At 35.2% G+C, this 12,295-nt stretch overlaps 1 protein-coding gene across 2 annotated transcripts in view; it reads right to left on the bottom strand.

The window, feature by feature from the left end:
* Window positions 1-3,720: 3,720 nt before the first annotated feature.
* Window positions 3,721-12,295, bottom strand: part of DECR1 (2,4-dienoyl-CoA reductase 1) — a 52,610-nt gene continuing 44,035 nt past the window's right edge. The window contains exons 7-10 of one of the 2 annotated variants that reach the window (XM_059994873.1): window positions 11,737-11,809; window positions 6,604-6,750; window positions 6,068-6,143; window positions 3,721-5,978 (exon numbers count right to left, since the gene is read on the bottom strand). In XM_059994873.1, the coding sequence (XP_059850856.1) occupies window positions 5,890-5,978; window positions 6,068-6,143; window positions 6,604-6,750; window positions 11,737-11,809 (385 nt within the window). In that variant the 3' untranslated portion in view covers window positions 3,721-5,889. The remainder of the gene's footprint in view (window positions 5,979-6,067; window positions 6,144-6,603; window positions 6,751-11,736; window positions 11,810-12,295) is intronic. The other variant, XM_059994874.1, reaches the window with a different exon arrangement.

Genomic DNA, 12,295 nt, shown 5'->3' with positions numbered 1-12,295 from the left:
ATTAATACAGCCTAGGAAATCTAAATAAATGTAAACCTGCCTGACTCAGTGCATTATTGGATGCCTCAGTGAATTATGTGCCTCTGGCATTAAGATTTACAAAGAAATCTCAAAAAATCCAAATATTTGTAGCTCTTTGCCCAACAGACATAATCAAATATTTCTGTATGAAAGATGTTCTCCAGAGGAATAGGAAGAATATATAGAATTTTCCTACATTTCATCTGTAGGAAAACAAGTATCCATTATAAAGTATACTCCATAACTAGACCAGGTTTGGTACTCTTACAATAATAGCATGGAAAAAGAAAGAAAAGCAACAAGAAAAAGTCTGATAGGAGTATATCTGAGGGAACTTCCTAGAGTGCTTACAGTAATAATGGCAACGAATCCAGCACCTGGCCTATCATGGTGGACTTTAACTCCCAAGCACTACCAGGAAAAGAAATTCTTATGACTCAGCGAAATCAGTCACAATTACATATGAGTGACAGGCCAGCCCCCTGGAGCAGAGAACAGAATGAAGAATGGAAGATGAATCTGAAAGGGCAAATGGAAGATAGCTTATATAATGCCTACCTCATATCACAAAATTCATTCCAAGTATATTATTAAACATAAATGGGAAGTATATGCAGACAAGAGAGTATCTCTAATACCTCATGCATGGAAAAATTCCTTAAGCAATTATGAAAAAACAGATTGAGAAATTGGACTCTATTAAAATTAAGAACTCTGTTCCCAAAAATATACTATTAAGAGAGTAAATTTGTTTGTAGTTTGAAAAACCAAACATCAGAGTGTGAGAAGATATTTATGTTGGCTCACAACCTTGAGAGTTCCCCAGGTGAAATCTGAAACTGGCCCCAGTACATGGAGGACAAGGAGAGACCTAAGAAAGAGTCAGACCACTCCAGATTGGCAGGTGGCAGGTTTAATAAGCAAGGAAACCTATGTACAAGGTTCGGCTTGGGTGTAAAATGAGTAGATCTCTACACCTGCCCACCAGAATTTAAAGTTTCTAGAGCCTTTAAACTGGGTTCAGTCATAGTTCAATCCAGATGGTCTCAACAGCACCTTACTCACTCAAGGCTACTTCCTTGAAATAGCTCTGGCTGTGGGAACAGTGGCTCAAATCTACATTCCAGAACGAGGGAGGGAGTGAGGAGCCTAGATTCAGCTCTTGGGTCGACCTGCAGTCACGTCCTCTCGATGACCTCCTCCAACAATTTGTAACACTGACAGAGGTACATATCCAAAATATATAAACATTATTCCTAAAAATAATGTTTATACATAACACAACAGAAAATATATAAGAAAGTTGAATGGGCATTTCACAAATAAAGGGTATCTAAATATCCAAAATAAAAACTAATCAACTTTATTAGTAATCAAGAGAAATACAAATTAAAATAAATGAAATACTACCATGCACTCATCAGAGAGGCTAAAGTTAGAGATTTTTGAATGCTAAAAGTATTGATGAGGATGTGGCACAATGGAAATTTTTACACACTGCTTGATGGGAGGTTGTGAAGACTTCGAAAAGCCATTTGGCGGTATCTACTAAATTTGAACATATGCACACTTCACAATCCCGCAATTTCACTTCTATGTTTTATCTTCACCAAAAAAAAAAAAAAAAAAAATGCTCACAGCAGCATTGTATTTGACATAGCCCAAACTAGAAACAACCCAATGTCCAACAATAGCAGAACAAATAAATTGTGGTATATTCATACAGTGGAATGTTATGTAACAATGAGAATGCATAAGCAAGTAAGCCAGCAATAGAAGAATACATGTTGTGTAATTCTACTTATATAAACTTCAAAAGCAGCTTAGCTTAGAGGTTACAAGTCAAGATAGTGGTTAGTTTTAGGGAGAGAAATGGAGTCATGATGGGGGACATAAGCAAGGCTTTTGGATTCCTGGTGATACTTTTGTTTCTCACCTGGTTAGCGGTTATAAAAGCATATTCACTTTGTGAAAATTCATGATTTGAGTACTTTTAGAAATCATAGGTCACTTTAAAGTTTTTAAAAATTAATGGTGTGCAAATAGGGATATAGGGAAGCCTCTCTGAAGAAGCCAGCCATATAAAGATAAGGAAAAGTACATTCATAGGACAAATAAGCAGCCAGTGCAAAGGCCCTAGGTTGAACAATCCTAAGGAACAGAAAGAAAGCTGCTGTGACAGAGCCTGTGTGAGGGGAGAGTGTATAAGGTAGAGAGGCAAGATCACCTATGCTAGTGTTAAGGGGCTGAGATTTTATACTAAGCGCCATTTTTCTGTCTCCAAATCCAAGGATTATTTTACTGTACAGTTGAGAAATGTAAGACCTTAGAAGAAAATTAAAGGGATTGAAGTTGAGAATGAATTTATGAAAGTCTAATAAATATTTTTATGTTCAATTACAACAAAATAAAACTGATCAAGAACCCTCCCTCCAAAAAATTAATGGGCTTTTTTCCTTTGAAGAAGGATTTTGCAATAGAACTATATCTCATAAAGACCCTATTATTGTCTCTTGGTTTAAATTATGATCCCAAGAAACTGGTCCAGTTGAGGAGACATGAGCTTGACTAATTATGTGACCCTGGCCAAGTCACAACTTCCTTGAGCCTCAGTTCCCTTAACTATAAAATGAAGGGGTTGAGAGTACTATCTTCTAAGACTTTTCCAGGTCTAAAATTCTATTATTCAAAGTCACTTAAATTCTCACTGCTTTAGTTTTCCTCAAGAACAAAGTAACAATAGCTGTTAATCCTTCCCTGAAACATTTCCTGGGGATGTCTTCATACATTAATTCTAAGATAAGTGATATTGTTACCAATAATCCTCACTTTAATTTTCTGAGTATTAACTCTTCTGTTAACGCATTAGAAGCAGGACTCTTGGAGAAGTTACTAAGTAGTGTGAAAAAGTAATAATTCTTACGGTAAAACATTGATGCCCAAAGGTGTTGTGTCATAAAATATAGTGACTATCCATCAATAATGTTTGTTTCTCTTTCAGACTTCCTAAGAAATTTTTCTTAGGAAGAAATTTCAGTCAAATGATATTACCATGATCTCTCTTCTGGTCCTCCCTGCCATGCCTGCAAGCTTTGCTTCTTCATTCATCATTTGTAATAACATACAATAATGAAGCAAACTCTAAGAGATGATCAACGGAAGAAAAATTTGTATACAAACTCAGACAAGTCAAAATTTTTATGATACCCCATTAAGAGGTAAAAAGACAAACAGGACATTCATTAAGTATAGAAAAATATTATCACTAGTGATTAAATAAATACATGTTTGAAGGAGCTATCAATTTTTACTTATGAAATTGGCAAATAGTTTGAAAGTGAAACTACCCCATGTTGGTAGGTATTTGTTGAAATTGGCACTAGCACACATAGCTCAGGGTTTTTTAAACCCATACAAATCTCAGGAATAGCAATTTGGAAATGTGTATCAAGAGTCTCTAAAAGCTTCATAACTTTGACTAATAATATTACTCCCAGGAATCTATCAGGAGAAAAAATTCCAAACTCTAAAAATGTTTTATGCATAAAGATATTCATCACAGTTTTATATACTATACCAAATTTTTTTTTAACTAATTCTAAGAATAAAAAATCAAAGTATGATACATATAAACAATGAAATATAAAAAAAATCTTTTATTTATGAGAAACAGGATCTGACTTATCATATAATCTCAACTGTTAAAATGAAGTAGGTTAAAAAGAAGTAGGGAAGTTGAGAAAACATTGAGGAAAAAGCAATATTAATAAAGTTATAAAAATGTAAACACTGAATATAAATTTAACCAAAAATAGGGATATGGTTATATTTGTAGAATTAGTGGATGGGGAAGAATGTATATTCCAGAAAAAAACCCCAAAAATACAAACCAAAAAAATGGTTAAAAGAGCTGAAGATAGTTACATGGGAAGATAGCTTTGGAGCAGAGATTGCAGTAGTACTCTTCCCTATATAAATTATATAAACAAATTAGTTTCATAAAAAATAAAAATTAAATGAAAAAAGGCAAAAGGTTGAAAATAACTATACCAAAGTATTAATAGAAGTTTTCTTTAGGAAGTTAGTTTTTAAATTTTTTATTCTTTTGTATTCTCACATTTTCTATGATAATCATGTCTTAAAAATCAAAGAGTAGAAAAACAGGAGGGCCTTGTCTTTCATTTGTGTGCTTTACATTTACATGGTGTTTTTAATTGTTTCATCTCACTTAATCCTCATAACAACCCTGTGAAGCAGATATTATAATCCTGAATTTTATCATGAAGAAAATAAGAAGTGATGAAACTTACAAAAGGTAATTTATATAACTACTGGCACTTTTTATTCCTATCCCACAGAGTATTGATAATTTAAAAATAAAGAAGAAAGATGTAGATAGAAGAGAGGAAAACTATGGTTAGTGTTAAAGGTAAAATGGAGACTGGGTATGGTACCCCAGTGAAAGGCAAAATTATTGGAAATGTCAAGGCCACTCATTCTAAACCATTTATGTACACAATTTAATGTAACTTATGCACAAAATTAACTGTCAATATAATAAGGATTTGCATATCAGGCTTACAGCATATAAATTCAAACAGGAAAACTAGATTCCTTTTCAGATCTATTCAGAGGAGGTAAGATAGAAGCTGGTCCCCTCTCTTGGTAATTCAGGCAATTGGGAAAGTCAGTCTAGTGAGCATGTAATGAATGATTCCTATGAAAGCAAAATACTTTTTTTAATATAAACTCAAAATTATAGCTATATACACTTGAGACTGTGGTTTTCTTATTATTTGATTCTTAGGATGACAAATTAGTCAAACCAAATATGGAATGAAATGAAATTATACATAAAAATATTTTATGAGCTTTGTTCATCTTCTCTACATGAGAATATATACTTTATCTTTTTTAGCACTTCCTATTCCAGTACACTTTATTTTTTTATAACAATAATTTATTAAAAAAATTTTTTTTTCTATTCTTTTTCAAAGTCTTTTCCCATTTAGGTTATTACAGAATATTGAGCAGAGCTTCCTGTGCTATACAGAAGGTCCCTGCTGGCTATCTATCCTAAATATCACAATGTGTACATGTCAATCTGAAACTCCCAGTCTATCCCTCCCCACCTCCCCACCCCCTGGTGACCATAAATTCATAGAGAATATATACTTTAAAAGCTGAGATGGAATGCTGTCTCCTAGGTGTCACTTTCTCTAAACTCTGGAGACAGATTGAATTACTTCCCCCTCCACACTTTAACATTGCTGGAATATTTATCACAATGAATCATAAATATTTACAGGTCTATCTATCCTGCTAGATAATGAGTTTTAAGAGGGCAAAGGCTATAGATTATTCATGTTTTATTCTCAGTACCAAATAAAATGTCTGGCTACAAAATAGGTCCTGGCAAGAACTTATTTGAATTAATACTGAGCTATCCAAAGAAGACAATTCATAAGTCCAATGAAAAGGAAATACACTGAAAAGACAGAGTCCATTAGATTTACTGTAAATCCTCTACTTTCTTTTAGGCACCATCACCAAAGACATAGTTTTAATATATAATTCAAATACTACTTTCACCATTAAGTTTCTCCTGATTTTTCCAGGTTACAAATATCTGTTCCTTTCTCTGCACTTCCAGTCTCGTTTCACCTCTATCAAAAGCCTTCACTCACTTTCCTCTTTTTATTTTTAAAAAATTCTTTAAAGGAACAACAGCCCATCTTATTTATCTTTTAATATACAAGATCTACCTACCATTGGCCTAGCACATAATACACGCTCAATGTTTGCTAAGTAACAATTTATTAGACTTGAAAATATTCAAAAGATTATAGACAGTTTGTATAATTTCCATTATAACCAAGATGAAGGCCAGAGTAGTCTTAGGAGCCTTTCGTCTTCCTGATGAGTCCTTCTATTGTGTCCCACTGCTCCCTGGTGACCTACCACAAAAAGAAAAAGTCAATTTAATGAGGTTCTTGTGTGTTTTTAAAGCTTAGTATCCTCACTGCCAATATTATATTATACTCACAAAATGGCATTACCTTCCTCAGACTGTTGAATTCCCCTGAAATAAGTACTTCCTCACCACCATCAAATCGAATTACCTGAAAAATAATAATAAAAGCTGTGAAACTAACTTCTTTTAAAAAGTTTCTGAATCATTAGCCATTTCTCCCTCCTAACTGGATAGAATATCTCCTTGGCACTTTCAATCAAAGCCTAAATTTTAAGGACAAAACTGATGCTTAAACCTAAATTGATTTACTCTCTTTAAAATCCTCTCTCCATCATTTCTACAATTTCAAATTATACCCAATCTTAAAGTTCATCTTAGAGGCATGTCTACCAGAGTGATTTACATTTAATAAAATTAATTTATCAATGAATCAACTCCATAAGCTAAACAATATATATTAATATTTCTATATTATAAATAATATACTAAATACAGCTAATTAAAACTTTAAATCATATTTACATTCAACATCGTCAGGATTGGTTCTACAATCCACCTCCCCACGCCAAATCCACCTCCCAAAAAAGTTGAGAGACAACAATGCTTACAGCTCCATTAATCCAAGAAGCATAATCACTACAAAGGAAAGCAGCAAGATTTGCAAGTTCTTCCACAGTTCCTAGCCGACCACAGGGAATTCTGTCAATTACTTCTTTTTCAAAAGCTCCAGTTGGGTCAAGACGGCTAAAGGCACCCTTAGGAATTAAGAAAATAATTAGGTTGCTTTTTTTTTTTTTTTTAATACAACCTCTTTCCTATTTAAGAAACAAATTTGCAGTAAATGGAATGTTACTATGGCAACCTGTTCATACCTTAGTACTTGTAAGCAACAGAGAGTTTTGCCAAATTCGTCCATATTCATTTTACCCAATATTGACCTTTAAAAAACCACTAGAAAGGACAGAAGGAAAAAGGAAAACCAGATTGGAGGGACTCCATGATTCTTCTCCAAGGTATTTCTAAATGGGCTTAGGAGAATAGCATGCTTCATTGCCAGAATGTTTCTGCAGTGATTCAGCCATGTGGAGGACAGGCTCTTAGTCCTCCAGCCAGGAGTAAGGGCTGTGCCACTGAGGTGGGAGAGCCACATTCAGGACACTGGTACACAAGACACCTCCTAGCTCCATGTAATATCAAACGGCAAAAAATCTCCCACAGATCTCCATCTCAACGCCAAGACCCAGCTCCACTCAATGACCGGCAAGCTACAGTGCTGGACACACTATGCCAAACAACTAGCAAGACAGTAACAGAGCCCCATCCATTAGCACAGAGGCTGCCGAAAATCATAAGGCCACAGACACCCCAAAACACACCAACAGACGTGGACCTGCCCACCAGAAAGACAAGATGCAGCCTCATCCACCAGAACACAGGCACCACTCCCATCCACCAGGAAGCCTACACAACCCACTGAACCAACCATAGCCACTGAGACAGACACCAAAAACAACTGAAACTAAGAAAATTAAAAGACACTGATGAAAGAAATTAAAGATGATACACATAGATGGAGAGATATACCATGTTCTTCGATTGGAAGAATCAACAATGTGAAAATGGTTCTACTACCCAAAGCAATCTATAGATTCAATGCAATCCCTATCAAACTACCAATGGCATTTTTCACAGAACTAGAACAAAAAATTTCACAATTTTCATGGAAACACGAAAGACCCCGAATAGCCAAAGCAATCTTGAGAAAGAAAAACAGAGCTGGAGGAATCAGGTTCCTGGACTTCAGACTATACTACAAAGCTACAGTAATCAAGACAGTATGTTACTGGCACAAAAACAGAAATATATATCAATGGAACACGACAGAAAGCCCAGAGATACACCCACACACATATGGTCACCTTATTTTTGATAAAGGAGGCAAGACTATACAATGGAAAAAAGAGAGCCTCTTCAATTAGTGGTGCTGGGAAAATTGGACAGCTACATGTAAAAGAATGAAATTAGAACACTCCCAAATACCATACACAAAAATAAACTCAAAATAGATTAACAACCTAAATGTAAGGCCAGACACCATCAAACTCTTAGAGGAAAACATAGGCAGAACACTCTATGACATAAATCACAGCAAGATCCTTTTTGATCCACCTCCTAGAGAAATTGCAATAAAAACAAACAAATGGGACCTAATGAAACTTAAAAGCTTTTGCACTGCAATGAAAACCATAAACAAGATGAAAAGACAACCCTCAGAATGGGAGAAAATATTTGCAAATGAAGCAACTGATAAAGGATTAATCTCCAAAATATACAAGCAGCTCATGCAGCTCAATTTCAAATAAACAAACAAACCAATCCAAAAATGGGTAGAAGACCTAAATAGACATTTCCTCAAAGAAGACATAAAAATTGCCAACAAACACATGAAAGGATGCTCAACATCACTAATCATTAGAGAAATGCAAATCAAAACTACAATGAGGTATCACCTCACACGAGTCAGTGTGGCTATAATCAAAAAATCTATAAACAATACATGTTGGAGAGGGTGTGGAGAAAAGGGAACCCTCTTGCACTGTTGGTGGGAATGTAAATTGATACAGCCACTATGGAGAACAGTATGGACGTTCCCTATAAAACTAAAAATAGAACTACCATACAACCCAGCAATCCCACTACTGTGTATATACCATGAGAAAACCAAAATTCGAAAAGAGTCATGTAGCAAAATGTTCATTGCAGCTCTATTTACAATAGCCAGGGCATGAAAGCAACCTAAGTGTCCATCAACTGATGAATGGATAAAGAAGATGTGGCACATATATACAATGGAATACTACTCAGCCATAAAAAGGAACGAAACTGAGTTATTAGTAGTGAGGTGGATGGACCTAGAGTTTGACATACAGAGTGAAGTAAGTCAGAAAGAGAAAAACAAATACCTCATGCTAACACATATATATGGAATCAAAAAAAAAATGGTCTGAAGAACCTAGGGGCAAGATGGGAATAAAGATGCAGACCTACTAGAGAATGGACTTGAGGATACAGGGAGGGGGACGGGTAAGCTGGGACAAAGTGAGAGAGTGGCATGGACATATATACACTACCAAACGTAAAATAGATAGCTAGTGGGAAGCAGCCGCATAGCACAGGGAGATCAGCTCAGTGCTTTGTGACCACCTAGAGGGGTGGGATAGGGAGGGTGGGAGGGAGGGAGATGCAAGAGAGAAGAGATATGGGGACATATGTATAACTGATTCACTTTGTTATAAAGCAGAAACTGACACACCATTGTAAAGCAATTATACTCTTATAAAGATGTTAAAAAAAACACTAGAAAATATAACTTTTAGCTTAGTTTCTTCATATGTAAAATGAGGATGCCTGTTTTAGCTATCTCACAAAATTGTTGTCTGAGAAATGAGAAAATGCATATGCAAGTACTCTGAAATATGTACAAATTTAGTGTGGTGGTGGTAGGGCTGCTACTGTCATTTGATTTAGTAAACACAGGAAAATGATTCAAATAGGAAATATTTAAGAGGAAATTCCTTTGCTTCTCCTTACTTCTCAAAATAATAGAAAAGGAAGAAAACAAGTATGTAGGAATATTAAATTCAAGTAGATTCCAGAGAGAGAAAAACATTAACTAAATTTGCCAAACAATTTCTGCCTTCTGTTAATGATAAAAAGGAGCAGACCCTAACACACCACTGTATTGCAATTATACTCCAATAAAAAAAAAAAGGAGCAGACCAAGATAAAGTATGCATGCGTGTTGATTAATAAAAATAATTGGCTTTTTCTCTACCAGTGCCTGTAAGTCTAGGTGACAACTCTCTTCAATAACACAGACATGAGACATAGCAAGCACACACAGGCTCCTTGAGAGCACTTCAGCTCTCCCTAGGCAGGTATAAAGCATCAAAGAAAAAGGGTAGACAAAGGTCCCAATCCTGGTTCTATCAGTGCTTGCTAGAGAGTTTCTATACTTCAATTTTCTTAAATCTCTTTAAAACTATATGCATGTTATTTGCATAAAACTTACACCTATACTGCTAGACTAAAAGTTGATGGCAAGCATCTGTCACAAATGTTTTTGTATCTTTCTTATTAGCACCTTTGCATACAGAAGGCACTCAGTAAGTACATGTTAAATATATAATAAAATGCAGATGATCTTTCCTAGATACTGAGGTCCTAGAAAGAAGTTTCTATGACTATATATAAGATAGTGCTTAGCACAATGCTATTCTGAATCATGTGTTTTAATATGTGCCTTTGAATTATTTTTCCATTAATTTTATTATTTTTTATTACATAAGTGCCAAACAAATAAGATATTCAGTCAAGTTTCACTCACTCAGGTAGTTGTTCTTTCCATTTTCCACCCTTCAAACTGCTAAAAAAATTAATACAACCATCTCCATGTTAATATTTAATACCCCAGAACCATCTACAAGCCAAATACTCCTTTGCATTATTTTCAGTTTATACAACAGAAACAACTTAGCAAATTTCACCTGGGCCTTCAAAGAAACATCCCAGTTGGGATTATAAATTCTTGCTTTACACGGAAACAAAAAGAAGTATGAGAGTGAAGTCATCTGGGGTAACGTGAGAGAACAGAGAACCTGTGAACCTTTCACGCAACATCTGTAACAGCATTAGTGATAATTATGAGTTGCAATATCTGATTTCAGGTGAAATGCATGCCATCAGAAGGATTTTTAATCAGAGAGACATGGGAATTAGATGATGTGCATAACAGTGTTTGAAAGTGAAAAGGCACAGACATGTGTCAAAGAAAATGTTGCCTATAACAAGACCAAGCTTGTATGATAAATTTCTAAAGCATCTCTTAAATTTAAAATATAGTTACATTTCCTTTTTTTTAAAAAAAAACATTTTTATTGGGGTATAATTGCTTTACAATGGTGTGTTAGTTTCTGCTTTATAACAAAGTGAATCGGTTATACATATACATATGTTCCTATATCTCTTCCCTCTTGCATCTCCCTCCCTCCCACCCTCCCTATCCCACCCCTCCAGGCTGTCACAAAGCACCGAGACAATATCCCTGTGCCATGCGGCTGCTTCTCACTAGCTATCTACCTTACTACGTTTGTTAGTGTGTATATGTCCATGACTCTCTCTCGCCCTGTCACAGCTCACCCTTCCCCCTCCCCATAACCTCAAGTCCGTTCTCTAGTAGGTCTGCGTCTTTATTCCTGCCTTACCCCTAGGTTCTTCATGACATTTTTTTTTTCTTAAATTCCATATATATGTGTTAGCATACGGTATTTGTCTTTTTCTTTCTGACTTACTTCACTCTGTATGACAGACTCTAGGTCTATCCACCTCATTACATTTCCATTTTAAAAAAGGATGTCAAAGAACCTTTAAAATATAGTAAAAATTAAGAAATATAACACAATAACAGATTAAAGCAAATCAGACAAAATGCCAAAATTGATGGCATAAAAGATCCCAGAAAGATTACGACACTGAAATAGACCTTATCAAGGAGTTGTATAGCTGCTGTATTCTTGCCCACCTCCTTATTTCTTATGTTGGATAATGGCAAAACCCTCTTCCCTTCCACCAGGGCTCCAAACTAAGGTATCGCTGGAAAATCCTGCACACATGAGAATCTATCTATCTATCTTTCACTCCTTAATCCCTCAAAATGTGATCATAAGCAAACCAAAACTTACTTTGGTTTTTATAGGCCCCGGTTGAATCACGTTGAATCTCATTCCATATTTACCCCATTCAGCTGCAAGAGACCTAAAAATTAAACAACACAGATTCTAAAATATTATACTATATATTAAAAATACTATTAACCAAGACTGCATGCTTATTAAATGCCAGAGACTATAACTCCAATAGGTAGGTACTATTATTATTCCCCCTGTTACAGACAAGGAAACTGAGGCACAGAGAAGTTAAATCATTTGCTCTGGGTCATATGGCTAGTGAGTCAACCTGTAGCAGTCTAGCTCTGGAGTTTGTGCCCTTAGTCACACTCTGCTGTACTATCTACCATTTACACTTTAGTGTCCTTAAGCACTATGCTAGATGACCTACTATTCACATTTTGAACGAAGTCCAATATCAATACACATTTTTAAAAAGGGTATCATTATTTAGCACAAAGAAGGAAGAGATTCATGTGTCTCCCCCACATTTTCTGGAGTTCAGTCCTGCACTTATAAAGTTCAATGTAACTTTACTCATAGTACATTAGATTACAATGTTTGCAACATTACA

This window comes from Delphinus delphis, chromosome 17, assembly GCF_949987515.2.
Source record: "Delphinus delphis chromosome 17, mDelDel1.2, whole genome shotgun sequence".
In the NCBI taxonomy this organism is placed as follows: domain Eukaryota; kingdom Metazoa; phylum Chordata; class Mammalia; order Artiodactyla; family Delphinidae; genus Delphinus; species Delphinus delphis.
The sequence above is the reverse complement of the archived record's forward strand: the minus strand, read 5'-3'. Positions and strand labels throughout refer to the sequence as shown.